The 17,541-nt window shown below is 36.9% G+C and overlaps 1 protein-coding gene across 5 annotated transcripts in view; it reads left to right on the top strand.

Annotated features, from left to right (window-relative positions):
* LOC136038089 (adenosylhomocysteinase-like 1) overlaps positions 1-17,541 on the top strand; it is a 129,040-nt gene that overhangs the window by 34,054 nt on the left and 77,445 nt on the right. The window contains exons 3-4 of one of the 5 annotated variants that reach the window (XM_065721089.1): positions 3,453-3,642; positions 9,507-9,585. In XM_065721089.1, coding sequence (XP_065577161.1) covers positions 3,466-3,642; positions 9,507-9,585 — 256 coding nt within the window. In that variant the 5' untranslated portion in view covers positions 3,453-3,465. Of the gene's footprint in view, positions 1-3,452; positions 3,643-9,506; positions 9,586-13,298; positions 13,450-14,925; positions 15,079-17,541 lie in introns of those variants that run through there. The other 4 variants (XM_065721090.1, XM_065721092.1, XM_065721094.1 and 1 more) reach the window with 4 other exon arrangements.

The following is a 17,541-nucleotide window of genomic DNA, read 5'->3' on the forward strand; positions in this document are numbered from 1 at the left end:
TCTGTCGGTATGTCTGTCTGTCGGTCCCGATTTGCTAGTTTAGGCACTTCCACATAAGCTAGGACGATGAAATTTGGCAGACGTATCAGGGACCAGACCAGATGAAATAAGAAATTGTCTTTTCCCCGATTCGACCATTTGGGGGGCGGAGTGGATGAGGGTTAATTCGGAAAAATTAGAAAAAATGAGGTATCTTAATCTTACATTTCGAAAGACCTCGTTACTCAGATCTCTAATTTTAAATCCTGACCGGATCCAGTGTCGCTGGAGGGGGGTTGGGGGGGGGGCGGATATCTTGGAAATGGCTTAGAGTGGAGAGATCAGGATGAAACTTGGTGGGAAGAAAAAGTACAAGTCTAACATACGTGACTGGCACAGCCGGACCAGATCTGCTCTCTTCGGGGGAGTTGGGGGGGGGGGTAATTCGGAAAAAAAATGAGGTATTTGTAACTTACTGACGGGTGAAAAGATCTTAATAAAATGTGATATTCAGAAGGACTTTGTGCTTCAGAGCTCTTATGTTAAATCCCGACCAGATTTGGTGACATTGGGGGGAGTTGGAGGGGGAAAGCGGAAATCTTGGAAAATGTGAAAACTGAGGTATCAATATCTTTCCAATGGGTGATCAGATCTGAATGAAACTTGATATATAGAAAGATCTTGTGTCTCAAATGCTCCATTCTCAATTTGAATCGGATCTGGGGACATAGGGGGTTGGAGGGGGAAACATAAATCTTGGAAACCGGAAATCTGGGAAAACGCTTAGAGTGGAGAGATCGGGATGAAACTTGATGGAAAGAATAAGCACTAGTTATAGATACGTGATTTAAATAATTGGAACGTATCTGCTCTCTTTGGGGGAGCTGGAGGATGTTAATTTGGAAAAATGAGAAAAAATGAGGTATTTTTAACTTAAGAACTGGGGACCGGATTTTAATGAAATTTGATGTTTAGAAGGAAATCATTTCTCAGAGCTCTTATTTCAAATCCCAACCAGATTTGTTGAGATGGGGGAGGGATGGAGGGTGAAACCGGAAATCTTGGAAAACGCTCAGAGTGGGGAGATAGGGATGAAACTTGCTGGGTAGGATAAGCAAATGTCGTAGATGCGTCTTTGACGTAACCGGACCGGATCCGCTCTCTTTGGGGGAGTTAGGGGGGTTCAGCGCTTTGGCGAGTTTGGTGCTTCTGGACGTGCTAGTACGATGAAAATTGGTAGGCGTGTCAGGGAGCTGCATAAATTGGCTTAATAAAGTCGTTTTCCTCGATTGGACCATCTGGGGGATGAAGGGAGAGGAAAAATTAGAAAAAATTAGGTATCTTTAACATACGAACGGGTGATCGGATCTCAATGAATTTTGAAGTTTGGAAGGATATCGTGTCTCAGAGCTCTTATTTTAATCCCAACCGGATCCGGTGACACTGGGGGAAGTTGGAGGGGGACAGCTAAAATCTTGGAAAATGCTTAGAGTGTAAGGATCGGGATGAAACTTGGGAAAAATAAGCACAGGTCCTGGATACGTGATTGACATAAGTGGGACAGATTCGCTGTCTTTGGGGGAGTTGGGGGGAGGTTTGATTCTGAAAATTAGAAAAAATGAGGTATTTTGTAAGTTACGATGGAGTGATTTGAATTTAATGAAATCTTATATTTAGAAAGATCTTATAACTCAGGTCTCTTATTTTAAATCCTGGCCGATCCAGTGTTTCTGGGGGGATTTGGGGGGGAATCTTGGAAATGGCTTAGAGTGGAGAGTTCAGGATGAAACTTGGTGGGAAAAATAAGTACTAAAGTCTAAGATACGTGAATGGAATAATTGGACCAAATCCGCTCTCTCTGGGGGAGTGGGGGGGATTGGTAATTCGGAAAAATTAAAAAAAATGAGGTATTTGTAACTTACTGACGGGTTAAAAGATCTTAATAAAATGTGATATTTAGAAGGACCTTGTGCTTCAGAGCTCTTATGTTAAATCCCAACCAGATCCGTTGACCTTGGGGGGAGTTGGAGGGGAAATCAGAAATCTTGGAAAACGTGGAAATTGAGGTATTTTTTTTCCAATGTGTGATCGGATCTGAATGAAACATGATATATAGAAAGATATTATGTCTCAAATGCTCCAATTTCAATTTGAATCGGATTTGGGGACATGGGGGGCTGGGGGGGGGGGGGGTGTTCAGAAATTCGAAAAAGATGAGCAAGTTGACGAGAATGCTGTTTTGAGCTTCAGATCTTGTTCAAGTTTCTAAGAGTGCTGGTTCTGTCGCCACTTCTGAAGAATTATATTCCGAAAATGCGAGAATCATGCGTTCCATTGTCAAGGTAACCACAAGGAGAGTGGGCTACGTTCATTACCCTGACTATGCGGGTTTTAATTGTGAAAGGAACCCATTTATTCTTAAAATCGTATGTAAAAAAAAAAATAAATAAAAAATCGGTCTAGTAAATATTGTAAATAGTCTGGTTTTTCCTCCCTCTTTTTCTGTCATCTGGAAAAAGGAATAATAAATTAAAAAAATAAATAAATAAAAGAATAATGATAGGATATAAATGGTTGTAGCTATTTGACGATAGGATGTCAGAAACATTAAGCAAAAATTAAGCAAGTATAGTAAATAATAAAGCTTAAAAAGGAAAAACAGTATGAACAATATGCAAAGCAAACAATACGTTTTTTTTGTGATGGGGGCATAGCTCGAACCTCTTCCCTCCCAAGAAAGGGACAAATTGTATTGAAAGTAGGAAAACTGTAAAGAAATCTCCGTTTTTTTGGGGAGGGGGATGGGAAGTGGCTTGTGAGAGGGGGTGCTCTGTAATCTCTTTTTCTTGAACTGTCTGAGCTCAGTGTTTTATAAACACTTACGACACATAAGCTTTATGTCAGTCAGGCACACACAGTAGGAGGGGGGCCTCTGTACCCAGCTCTTCCCCGGAAATTCTTAATTTTCTCTTTGTTCAAATTTCACTCGCTCACTCTTTCACTTCTTAATTTCACTCTTTGTTCAAATTTTTCAAAAAATGTTCTTATTAATCCGCCCCCCCCCCACAAAAAATTACTATACACTTGCTTCATGCCAGTATAATTACTACTATGGCTAATGAAATACGAGGTTTTATTTCTTCATTTATTTTTACATCAAAATACCTGTAAAAACAAAAATATTCAAGACTAAAGTAGTCTGTATAACAAGAGTTCACAGTTACTTAGTGTGGATAAATTCTATACTGCCTTCTTAATTAGACAACTTTTCTTAATTAAACAAACAATTTACCAATATCAATAAAACTGACTAACCTTGGCACTGATGACGCAACATTTAGGCCGAGAACGAATAATAAAACTGTCTCATTTGAAACATAACCAAATAAAATTGACTTTCTACTTTGTTTTCTCGATGACGTCAAGATAATGACTATAAAAATTGACTGTTCTTGAAATAAAGGTTTTTGCAGATCAGTACAAATCATGGCAAATAATAGTGCACCTTATTCCTTGGTCTCCCAAATTAGTGTAGAAGGAGACGCGTTTGTTGACCAGGGGAGAGTTAGCAAAAGTGAGTTGCGTGCTCCTTCTGATGCTGGAGAGTCGCTGGAAGTGATTGATGAATTGTCTGAAAGTGCTGTAGCATCAAAAAGATCCAGGGTAGGATACATGTACTGCTTTGTGTGCTGGGGTTGTGCTGTTCCCGGGATTTGTGGATTTAACCTTTTATGGAAGTATTTTTGAGGAGATAATTCTTGTGCTTTATGAAATGTTTTCAGAAAATGTGTATTTGGACGAGAGTTTGAAATTCATATATAATTTGTTGAAGGATATTTATTTGCATAAATTAATGCCAAAAATCGGAGAAATTCTTTTGAAAATCTCTGGTTTTGTTCTATTGGGATTTGTGGACATATATTGGCCTTGTAATATCTTAAGAGGATAAGGGCTGTTGCTTTTGAAACTCGTTTCAGGGATAGTTCATTGGAGTTTGATTCTGAATTTGAAGGGACTTTGTGTATTCTTTCTTGAAAATTGCACCTTAAAATAACAGAGAGGTCACGATTTTGCTAAAGGACAATTAGAAAGACTGGGACGTGTTGGGAGGGGGAGAGGGCAGAATTCTTATACCTTGGTTTGGGAGGTGGTATTCGTAAGATGATAGAGAAATCTAGGAATTGAAAGAGATGAAAGTGAATATTTATAGTATATCGCTTTTCTCACTAATAAAATAAAGTTAAATGTGAAACCAGAGTATTATTTACTCTGGTTTTACTCTGGATCAACTACAATATTACTTTATTCTTCTCTATCCCATCCTGTATAACGTCTCTCCTTCGACGTTGAATGATTTAGAAGCTCTCTCAGTCCTATTTTGGAAGAGGTGATTGTTATTTCTAATATCAAAAAATAAGGTAAATGAACTAGAATAGATAAAAGCAAAGATTTAGTAATATTTTGGTTTTCTTGCTTTAAAAACAAAGCTACCCAATTAATATATTTCCCAACAATTATTTGAAGTTAAAAAGAATATTACATTATCCTTTTCTATTCAAGCCTTTAAAAAGTCTCTTCTTGAGGGATTTTAGTAGTAGCCGATTTGTTTAAAAAAAAGTAGAGCCTGTACTATACTGTCCTTTGTAATCATGTGTATATCTGCTTTAATTTCTGTGTCATCCTTTAGATTACTTGGCGTAACAGTTTCTTCTAATTTAAAGTGGAATTTCTATGTTAAAGAAATTGTCCATAGAGCTAATGCTTCGATTTGCCTCCTAAAACTCCTAAATAAATTTAGTGTCCAACCTTCCGATTATTTAAGGATTTATACTTTCTTTCCCGCCCGCATCTTGAATATGCTTGTCCAGTTTGGCAACCTGGCGTCTCCCGCGAAGAATAAAAAGATTGAATCTATCCAAAAAAGAGCCCTACAATGGATTTTCAAAGAAAGTAAGGTTCCATACTCCCTTCTTAAAAAAAAGTCAGATTGGAGACTCTTGAGTGAAGAATAGTTACGTTGTGTCTCGGTTTTGCAAAAAAAAAAAAAAAAAAAAAAAAAAAAAATGTAATAGCAAACCCTCGCATGGAAATATATTCTCTAAAAGACACTCCCTACCCAGATTCCGCCGCGCCGCGGACTTTTTCAGTACTTGTTCATTATTTTGTCCCCTATTCGTTGTTTAACGTCTAGGTATGAAAAAATCTTTGTCCCATTTATGACAGAAAAAATAAAGAAAATATCCCGCTAGTTTTCCTCTGCTATTATTTGGTATTGGTGTTGCCCAAGTTTTGTATTTTGTTCGTTTGTTTTGTCCCCACTTTTTTTGTATGTCCTTTTAAATGTCTTTTTTAATTGTATATATGTCTAATTCTTTTATTCAGTTTTATAGCTTTTTAACTTAATCTGAAAGTGGATTTTAGTTATCTCGACTAAGGAATGGTTTTTCATTCTGTGATCGTTGTTTTGACGTTGTTTGCCAGTTTTCATGTTTTTTTTTCATGATTTTTTTGCTTACACTGTTTTGACAACTCCGAAATTCGAATTCGGCCCTTCCGCCCGAATTCGAGAATTTTTCGAAATAAATAACTGATCTATCTTGACGTATAATTCACTTGTGGTGGGCTCACGGCTTGCCCCACTAAGTCTCATAATTTTTGTATTTGCCTCGCAAATTTTCAGACAGTTTGTCTGGTTTTGAGTTTTTGACAGATATACCTCCTCTTCTAGATAATTTCGTGAGAACACATCTGGGTTTTTGCGGTAAGTGACTGCCCATTGTAAATTATGTTTCAGATCCTATGGCATAACATATTGTAGTTTTTCGTCTTTTAATCGTTTTGCATTAGCCGCGTAACTTATGAAGACTGCTTTTACCTTCTTAAAACTACGGGTTTTACTTCAAATGGGGTCTTCATCAATCATAAAAACTTTAAAACTGATTTCCAGTGACAAGCAGGCCCATTTCTTGAGTTGATGACCCCCTGGAGCAAAAATAACCTCCATCCCTCCAAAAAAATGTTTATATGAACTAGCAAATGACTATTGCAGTCCCTTTAAAAAAACTTGGCCACGAGGTCATTCAGCCACGGCGCATACGAGAACTTTCCCCGGTCGCCCCCTTCTAAACGCTCCCGATGAAAAGAAAAGCAAGTTGACCTTCAGTGTCCCCATGGTTTCTTCATAGTTTCCCGAAGTCTATGGCTCCAGCCACTCACAATTTCTTAAGTTGTCTGTTATCTATCTATCTATCTATATATATAAAAATAAGTTGTTTGTGTGTCTGTTGACTGACGTCATGTTTGTGTGTCGACTGACGTCATTATAAGGATTGAGCTGTATATCGTCATGAAGTTGTTTGTCGACTGACGTCATGTTTGTTAACTGATGAAATTACAGACCGGGACACAAATGACGACTGGGACACAGGGAATATAAATGACCGGGACACAAATACAACGGGGACCCCGAGGGGCACAGGGGGATATATAAATGACGACGGGGACACAGGGAATGTTCGATTAGCAATCACCATCAACAAAGCTCAAGGGCAATCATTAGAATAATGAAGTATAGATCTGAATATGGATTGTTTTCCCCATGGACAATTATATGTTGGATGTTCAAGAGTCGGTAAACCTGACAATCTATTTATATGCACAGACAACGGGACAGTTGTCCCGTTGTTGTATATTCGCAAGTTTTGCGTAGTTAAAAACATATATATATATCTATCTATATTCACAGGTGGGACACAGGGATACAACTACAATGGCGCGTACCTAATATGGCGCGTAACGCCTTAAGCGCGCGGGGGGGCTTGATGGGGCGCGAAGTGCCACCCCAACCGCTAGTAAATAACAAATGCTTTAAAACTGACATTCTTATGAAAATTAAGACGATATGCCCCGTAGTCTCTCCATAGCTACCCCAGAGAGGCCTTTGTCCTAGTTGAGCTTTCCGCTCAACTTCTTAGGGCTCGTATACATTCTTAAAAATAAGGGTTTTCTAAACTGTTCTTTTGTCGATAATAAATATTAAGAACTGATCTTGCTATGAAAATGAAGACGGGTTCAGATTCACATCAGAGTAGTATCAGTCCTAAATTCAGAGAAGATGGTAACATCAATTAAATGTGCAAGTAATGCTGCCAAAAAAAATTATGAAAATTCAACAATTTGAAGATCTAGCTGAATTCGGTGCTAACCTAAAAACCATTGTTATTCTCTGTTTGACCCTGTTCTCTTGACTGACCACCCTATTAAATCAGGGAATCTTGGATATAATCATGGAGCAATTGCTGATAACAATCCAGAGTTGGATGCTCCTTCCAGCGCTGCACTAAGTCGTATCAAATAGTTCGTTGATGTGGCTCGATAGTAACCCAAACTCTAAGAAACAGAGTCTTAACAGCAATAGACACAAAAAAATAGAACCTTTCGATTATGCTGAATTTAATGGCTTTCTTAAATATATGATCAGATATCTTTGGGGGAAAAGTGCGTGTGTGGGTCTGGCTAGATGCCCTCAAATAATTTGGTTACTTAAAATGGCACTAGAACTTTCGATTTCCGATCAAATAAGCCCTCTCCCGATCGTCTAGGATCGTTGGTTCGATACGATCACCCCTCGAAAAAAAACGAATAAACACGCATCTATTATTTTTCGTCTGCCAAAAAATACAAAATTCTACGTTTTTGTAGATAGGAGCTTGAAACCCCTACTGGAGGGTCGTCTGATACGTTGGATCTTATGGTATGGTCTTTGTTAAGATCGCTTGACTTTTTGGGTGTGTTTTTTCCCTTTTTCGAAAATCAGTCAAATTTTTTGAGGCTCATAGCCTTTGATGAGCAACATTAAACTTAATGAACTTAATATATTTGGGATCAGCATGAGAAACCAATTCTTTTTATGTATTGTTATCAAAATTTCGCTTTTTAGAGTTTCGGTAACTATTGGGCCGAGTCGATCCTTACTTATAGTTCGTTGCTACGAACTGTTTGACTGAACAAGTAGTTGACAAATCGCAAGTCTGCGATGCCTAGAAGTAAAATGCAAAGCTGTCTACCTCTCTCTTACGGAAGCATATGAGGGCAGTAATATATAATTTAAGGATGTGCTCCGTTTCGTTGCAAATATTTGGCTAAATTGAAATGGTTCGGTAGCTTCGTTTGAGGACATTTGAGTTTCACTGACTCAAGGTTGAAATCTCTCATCGATTGAAATGAGCAACTTTTCATTCTGAACAGCCTAATGTAAAGAGTTTGAAATGCAGACATTTTAGACATCCTAAGAGTTTTGTAAATGCAGACATCCAGGAGAAATTTGGATAAAGCCCGTTTTCTAGTTTATTTTTAATTACGCGCCAGTTGCCACATTTCAAAAAAGAGCTGAGACATTTATTGTTCATCAGCTAAAAATGCTTCACAGAACGCAATAAGTATCTGACAAACGTCTGGTCTTCTAATCCTAGCTGCAAAAGGTAAAACTGTCGTAGTATTGTAGACATGGTTGGCTTCATTGAAAGAACATATTTAATTGTATGTAAATGTTTTTCTTCACAACCTTTTGCGAAGGAGTTAGATGTCCACGGCCAAGAGGAGTCACTATTTACTTGTTTGCTTATTTATGTTTACTTATTTTTATTTTGCTTGTTAATTTTGTTCAAACATAATTTATATTAAGGAAAATTTATTTTTATTGAATATTCTCATGTATACGGTGCTATGTGATTCTGTAGTCGTTTCTTTTTTATTTCTACGTATTTTCTCATAATTACGAACTAGCTTGTCATATATTGATCTTTAGACATTTCGTTGGTTTTTGTGTCTCTTTTTCTGATATCACGTCATCATGTAATGGTATGTCATCATTCAACTACATCTTTGTTGCGATATGTAGCTAGCTACTAGCTCTCAGTCTTCAATTTTACAAATCTTTCACATCGAAATTTCAAATAGGAAGTCAAACAACTGTTGCTTATTATGATTAACCGGCAAGAAGTCTTACTGTTTTGACTCCTAGGGTATCTGGGAATCTGTTTTGATTCTGTTCCATATGTCAGGCTACCTTCTTTGCAGACGTGCTAGTTGACATCCAATCTTCAACGTCACAGTTGCTGACGTAAAATATACTGAATGAGCACCTCGATTATGTAATCAATAAAAGGTTTGACTTCACCTGGGCTTACCATAGGTACGGATATTGCACGGACTTCACCGTCCATAATCTAGTCTAAACTAAACAGGGGTGACATAGATGTGGTAATTCTTACGTTCAAGCAGTAGTGGAATGACATGGGATTTTTGACTGCTCCAGACTTCACCTCTGTTAGAAATTTTGGGTGGAGATATCTGATTTTCGCAAGAAAAGAAGTTTGTCAAGTCAGTTTGAATGTGTTGAATGAAACAATGTGAGGATCTGATAGGGATTGTCATCCCAAGAAAAATTGAATTATTTCAAAGCATTTGAAGACATGGCTACGTTTAAAGTATTGAATCCTAAGTATATAGTCGTCTTTTTATTTCAGGATGTAAAGGGAAAAAAGCCAGGCCGCCGATATAGGAGTAGATCTCATTCAGCCTCTTCTCAAGACAGTTACAGTTCTGGTAAGTTTAGCCTTTACTCCTATTGTAAGGCAAGTATTGATAATCTTATACGTGCTTCTGATATTCGAAGTGTTAGAAAGAAAAAACATGATTTAAAATTCAAAGAAGCTTATTTACGGTTAGGTCCTTGTTATCCTATTGTTCGATGATTCTGGTGTTTGATTTTGGGGTTTTGTTGTAGGGAATGTTTATTAATATTTATTTAATCGCTTTGTTTTCTTTAGTTATTGCTACTCCTGTATATAGCGGATGATGAATAGATCATTATTATTATACTCTTATATTTCAGCCTGTTTATCGGAAGGTAAGTCTACAGCAATAAGAACTATTTCTTTGAGCTCGAATCTGTTCAGATGTAGTAGGTAGTGCCTTTCCATTCCTATTAAAGCCTCACCGAAGGTAATTTAGTCCTTCTTGCTTCTCGCTGCTGCATTTATATATTCATTTCCTGAGCTTTTAACAAATTAAAATAAAAAGATCGTTAAGCCTTCTGGACTGGGCGGTGCGATGTTAAATGTGCCCCCAGATTACGGTAGGATATGATAGTATCAAAACAACAAAACTATAAGGAATAAATTGCTGCATTTATATATTCATTTCCTGAGTAACAAATTAAAACAAAAAGATCGTTAAGCCTTCTGGACTGGGCCGTGCGATGTTAAAAGTGCCCCAGATTACGGTAGGGTATGATAGTATCAAAACAACAAAACTATAAGGAATAAATTGCTGCATTTATATATTCATTTCCTGAGCTTTTAACAAATTAAAACAAAAAGATCGTTAAGCCTTCTGTACTGGGCCCTGCGATGTTAAAAGTGCCCCAGATTACGGTAGGGTATGATAGTATCAAAACAACAAAACTATAAGGAATAAATTGCTGCATTTATATATTCATTTCCTGAGCTTTTAACAAATTAAAACAAAAAGATCGTTAAGCCTTCTGGACTGGGCCGTGCGATGTTAAAAGTGCCCCAGATTACGGTAGAGTATGATAGTATCAAAACAACAAAATTATGCATGATTTCAGCCCATAAACAGGTCAAAACAAACAAAGTTCAAAAGTTGCTATTCTACCAAAAGTGGTGAATTCCCCCCTGAGGAAAATTCCCATAATGGAAAATTGAGCAGCCACAGAGAAGGTACAAGATTGCTAGCTCAAAATATCGATCACATGCTCTAAAGGGTAACAAAAGGACCAGGTATAAAAAAAAAAGTTCTAGGACAAGGGCTAGTTGGTCTTCAATCACTTTGGACTTGAAAAAAAAAGAACTAGAACCTTCAGTTTGCTATCGAATGAGCATTTTCCAAAGTTTCTAGATCACGAGGGGGAGGTTGAAGATGAGGAAGGGGGGGGCCTTTTCTATAAGGAATAAATTCTGCTTATTTTGAGGTTATGTGTTACTCTTTACTTTGTTACTCTTTACTTATGTTGCAGCTTACATCATAAATATTCCCAGATATCATGAGAGATTATATATCCGTTTCTATGATATATAATCATAGATACCCCCGCGAAATTTTCTGGTTGGTTTTCCGTGGCGGAATTTTCTGTTAGAAAACGCCAAGTACCCTTTTTGGGTGAGTGGAGTCGATTGTGATTTTTTATACAATAATTTCATAATATCCGATAAGTTTCACAATAATATTGTGAATACTTCAACAGCAGGCCTTATAAATGGCCCTATTACGAAATAATAGAGACAAACCTGAAACACAGTACAGATTTAAGTTTATTTCACAAAGCTAAAAATGTATATTTAAGCAAGGAATTACTCCCATATTCGTCATCTGAGCATTGGAAGGATTAATAAAATATCTAAAGTTACAAACAATTAGGAAATCTTAACTCCTGAATTTTTTTTTCCTAAGCCTTAAAAATATTGCACTTCGAAGTTTTAATCTCACTTCCAAGATCTCCAATAACTCACTGTAGTAATCCGAGAGCTTGGTAATACATACGGCCATGTGCACGTAAATACGGGCTTAGGTGCACGTAAATCAGTCGTTACCGACTCCAGTCCTAGTGGGAAATTTAAAGAATTGTAGAGCAAAAAATTCAGCTACATGTCACAGTAATTTTTGTTGCTTATAGTTTCCCTCTGAATAGATACCCAAAATGACTCCAATGACCCTTTAACTTCGCTAAGCTTTAAATTTCGCTAAGCTCGAAGTTTTAATCTCACTTCCTAGATCTCCAATAACTAGCTGTAGTAATCCGAGAGCTATGCAATACATACGGCCAAAGGGCTTATGTGCACGTAAATGAGTCGCTACTGACCCCAGTCCTAGTAGGAAATTTAAAGAATCATAGAGCAAAAACTCAGCTACATGTCAGAGTAATTTTTGTTGCTTATAGTTTCCCTATGAATAGATACCCAGAATGCCTCCAGTGACCCTTTAACTTCGCTAAGCTTTGTGTTAATATGTAACCTAAAATACTACTATATATTCATTTTGTGGTTCTTGACCTCAATGCCTTTTTACTACTGAAATTACTCAACACTCGTTGTAGAAGGAAGCTGCCTGAGGCTAACACAGCTAAGCTGTGCCCCCGATGGATTTTTAATGTCATAAACCACTGCCTTGACACATGAGCAGGGTTGCCACCCCTAGTGATTTATCACTATTTCTAGTTATATTTTATGTTGCCAAAAAACCAAAATCACTGAATCAGCTCATAAATCACTAGATTATTGAAGAAATCAAAACCAAAAAATCACTTAAATCTATGATTTCTTTTTTCACCTCTTGGCAATTCCACCAGGTGATATCTTTTTAAGATATCACTGCAACCATCTGGCAACCATCTCGATCAACTGCTACCCTTAGAAGGGACTAAATACCGAATAGGTCTTTATTAAGCCGGACTGGCGGTACGGCAAACCACCACCGTCCATACTGGTATTTTTCAAGACCCTGACGGCACTATTTCTTTTTAGTTGCCATAAGAATATGTCAAGTTTGTTTGAATGTAGTGATTAAGATAATTTCGTAAACTGCATTGGCCTGGAATAACAAAAACAAATTTGGAGAAATGAAGATCAAGAATGCGGTTCTTTAAGACCAACAAAAATACTAGACGAACAAAGTGAATATTTCGTGAGGACAACCATCTTTTGCGCTATCAGAGAAATTAGAAGAAAATACCAAAAAAAACGTGGATGAGATAATAATTATAAAACCAAACTGATAGAACCAAACAGCGTGGAAAGCCAACAGAAAAAACAAATAACCAACCTAATTGGAAGAAATAAAAATCTAAAACCGTAACAGCGCGAAAAACCTACAGAAGTAACAACCAAATAAAATCCGAGATCAACAGAATTGAAACAAAAGTAACGAGAACTTTGAATTTTGCTAATCGTAGATATTGGTGACATACTTGCTCTTGGAATCAAGTTCTTTGGCTCTAAAATTTTTGATTCTGTTAATTTTGGTTTTGTTTCATGATAGATGTATGGAGTGTCCAAGAGTTTAAGTGTTTGTTTACACCTTTCTTGCATTAAAAGGATCCAGAAGGTTTTGGCTAGAAGTCTATTTCTTCTAATAATAAGTAATACTTGACTTTCTTGAACTTGAAGTAGCTTTTGTTTTTGTTTTGGCTCTTGAGAGTCAAAGTTTCATGTGCTGTCATTGGTTTTTCTACTGACTTGGCATAGAGCTCTGCGTCTCCACGAACTGTATTTTCTCCAGATCTTTGTGATTCTCAGTCAAACTTTTAGCTCCATTGGAAAACCATTGGGATAACTTTTATCTGGGGATAGCCTAAGTCTTTTATAATTTAGTATTCAAACTGTGGAATGTCATTTCCTTATTGTGTATAGAAGAGGGAGAAGAAATCTAATCTAAATTGTGAAGTTTTACGTAATTTTGGAATTCCTATTTAGGGATCAGATGTTATACTGCCCTCTAGCCGGAAAGACAATTCTTTGTAGTTTCTATTTATATTGAAATGTCAAGTATCCATCCCTTGTTTTATACGTAAAAGTGCCATCTTATTTAGAAGTGATCTTAGTTTAGCTAGAAAATCAGGCGTATTTTAAAAATAAATAAGTTGAGAATCTTTAGCATATTAGCTTCTCAGGCATGGGTTTTTAGCGCTTATGTATAATATTTTATACAGTACTTTGTCTATAATGCTTAATAAAGTATTATATACTTTTAGAAACGCAAAATACTTTTGGTTCATGGATTTTATATATCTTGAATGTACATATTACTACCCCCATAATGATTGGGTTAGAATTCCCCTCAACGTCTAAGGATTGGCGTGGAGCACTTTATGTTTGAAGCCCCCCCCCCTCCCTTAGATAAATATTCTCTCATCTCACTCTTCACTGTGAAGGTTTATGTGCATCTCCCAAACCGTTCATGACAATGAAAGGCACGGAAAGGATACCCCATTCCAATACAAACTAATAATTATTTATTTATAACCTGCTACAAAAAGAAGAAAGCAGAGTTGCAAAAAAAAGAAAAGAAAAACAACAAACACTTCAAACGAGGAAAATACAACCACAAAAAAAGAGATGAAAATTCCACCGAACGAGTAGGGGCATTTTTGGGCAGGCAAAAACTTGTAACTACCGTGAGGTAGTATGTCAGCAAGCTCCGTAAGTTTTAAATTGATTTTGAGGAGTCCGTAAACTGATTTGAGGTTTTGACTTATTGTCTGAGGTTTTAGTTGCATCTCTAAAACTAAGAAACTTAATAATATGCCCCCCTCCTCCTGTTTCATTCTGCTGAACTTCCCCACAGCACTAATATTGATTTGTGAAAGAAATAGAATGTATCCTTTTCAGATACTTATGTCTCAGGGTAAACGGGACATTATATATTTTCACGTTGCGGTTTATCAGCGTTTTAGATATTTAATTTTTTGTTTGTTCTCTCACATCATATACTGACTTTTGTCTATATTAAAAAAAAAAATTAAAATAGAAAGCAAAATTTCAATTTAAAAAGAGCAAAAATTATTCTATATACAAGGAGGACGTTATACCTATTGATTTCTTTAACTTCTTTAAAAACGTGTTTTATAAGATTCACACAAATCTCAGCACATTAAAATATTAACGTGGTTCTCCTGTATATTGGTTACAAATGATTTCTTCTTAACTTGAGTTATATGGCTTTCAGATCAATAATAGACAATACACGTATTAATGCGTAGTTTTGGTTCGCCAATTTAATAAAATGCTCATTGCCAAAAGTTTAGTTTTTCTTGAGATTCGTATTTGACGCTTAGGAGGGCAGTATTGCATCTTTGCACTTCATGCACATTAAGCTTTCGCTCGTCAAATGCCTTGTTTATTTATAAATAAAAAAAAATAAATTAAATTGTCCAGTTATAGTGTTGCCGCAATCATGCCAAATAATAGTAGAAATAATGGCATTGATCATGCCGTGCCGTCTGACAAACATAGACATCTAGTTGATCATCATGACAAGGAGATGGAGGCGAAGACGAAAAGATCAGCTATTGAACCTAAGGTTCTTCATTCTGCCACGTCTTCATTTGCTTCCTTCGGGTGAAGTTGGTCACGTGACGGCAAAATCAAAGATAACTAGTTTGTACCTGGATGGGTCAATATGGTTAGACCACTCTGCCCTATTTTTGTGCCCCTAAGCTAGCTGCTCATTTCAGTGTCATTTAGTGCCATTTAAGTGCCTCCAACTTTGCCTGAAAAAGGAAAATGAAGACTCGTTGCTATGCTAATGTTGGGATTTTCAGTTTTTTTCGTGTTCTATATTAGGCATACGTTAGATCTTTACCTATTTAATATAATTCCCATGTTTGAACAAACAAGATACAAGAAAACATGTTTTCTTGTAACTAGTACTAGTAATTATTTTAATTCCGAAGCTCGTACACTAAACATTAAACACAACAACCGCCCTTGAAGGTACAAAAAGTAAAAGTAAATGTTCTATCTCAAATTGTCTCCTTACAATTAATTTTGTCTGCTATTTCAAATAACACAGTTTAATGTCAAATTTTGATTTAAGTTTCTCAAATGCACGACCTTCCAAGATCAAAACACATTTTGTTCGTTTTTCACAAGGTGAAAAATGTGTTTTGATTCGCTACGAATCTAGAAGTGATTTGTTCGATCCTCTTGGAGTTGTCGAGTAACTTGAAACCAAATTGCTTAACAGACCAATTTTATAGGTAATGTGTTTTGAATATGAGCAAAAGTGGAGTGAAACTATTTTCCAAGTCTTATTCTCTTCGGCTTTTCATTCTTGCTTTTAATTTTTTTTCGGAGACGGATTCAACTACTCAAGGGTCTGATTTGTTTAAATCTCATGTTTTGTATCATTTATCACCTACTCAACAAAAAACATCGTGAATATTTTATCCCGAAATGTGAATAGTGTAGTGAAGGGCTTTTACTCCTTGGTAAAGATATTGAAATTTCAATTCTGAGCTATGGACCTTTGGAAGCATATAGTTACATGTATTTGCTGCGGGACCAGACGCGAACGCCTTACCCAATCTTTAGAAGACTCTTCTATCTTTTGCGATCTTGTACCAGGTCTTCAGCAAACTGGAGCCAGCAGCTATGCCACCTTCGCCCAAGCTCTCATGATCCGGCAGTGGAATCGAGGTAGTTTCTGACAGTTGCCCACAAACTCTTCAGGTGATCGTCTGGTTGCCTATGCCCTTCTGGTAAAGGAGCAGCTAGATTCACTAGCTCGACGATGTAGTCATTGAGTCTCCTCAGAACATGGCCAATCAACAAACTGAGTTTTTCTTAAGTAATTATTGGGCTGTTAAATTCTCAGTGGCAGCCCTGAAAAGCAGCTGTTCTTGATTAATCTTCTTCTCTGTTTATTTTATGGAGCTAGTTAACTTGGCTTAAACTTGGTTACTAAAGTTAGTAAATATTTTAACCCGCTAGGTTTTATCTTTCATGGTTGCAGCCGTATCTGAAACCTAGTAAAGAGCGAACAGCAGCCCATAGTAACCAAAAGTTAAAAAATGTGCTTAGAAAAAAAAACTGCCTCGTGAAAAAATTGCTATGTGACACTGTATCATGACTGGTAACTATTGTTTCGGTTTATCTTAGAAGTAAAAGTTTATTGCGAAAAGAAATTTATGGTGATTTAAAAAAAGCCTGAAACCCCTCGAAATGGCTACGTAATTTTTAACTACGTAAAACATGCGAATATACAACATTCTTCGCTGTCCCATTGTATGTGCATATAAATAGATTGTCAGGTTTACTGACTCTTGAACATGCAACATATAATTGTCCATGGGAAAAACAATCCGTATTCAGATCTATACCTCATTATTCTAATGATGTGTCCCTGTGTCCCGGTCGTCATTTATATTCCCTGTGTCCCGGTCGTCATTTATATTCCCTGTGTCCCGGTCGTCATTTGTGTCCCGGTGTCCCAGTTTGTAATTTCTCTTTGAGTGTCCCGGTCGTCATTTATATTCCCTGTGTCCCGGTGTCCCGGTCTGTAATTTCTATTTGAGGTTCCCGGTCGTCATTTATATTCCCTGTGTCCCGGTCGTCATTTGTGTCCCGGTGTCCCGGTATGTAATTTCATCAGTTGACAAACATGACATCAGTCGACAAACAACTTCATGACTTATACAGCTCAATCCTTATAATGACGTCACTCGACACACACACACATACAACTTATTTATATATATATATATATATATATACTAGCTGTTGGGGTGGCGCTTCGCGCCACCCCAACACCTAGTTGGTGGGGGCGCTTCGCGCCCCCCCAAGCCCCCCCGCGCGCGTAAGTCGTTACGCGCCATATTAGTTACGCGCCATTGTAGTTGTGTCCCTATGTCCCACCTGTGAATATAGATAGATATATATATATATATATATATATATATATATATATATATATATATATATATATATATATATATATATATATATATATATATATATGTTTTTAACTACGTAAAACTTGCGA

The sequence above is a fragment of the Artemia franciscana genome, chromosome 17 (assembly GCF_032884065.1).
Source record: "Artemia franciscana chromosome 17, ASM3288406v1, whole genome shotgun sequence".
NCBI classification, from domain to species: domain Eukaryota; kingdom Metazoa; phylum Arthropoda; class Branchiopoda; order Anostraca; family Artemiidae; genus Artemia; species Artemia franciscana.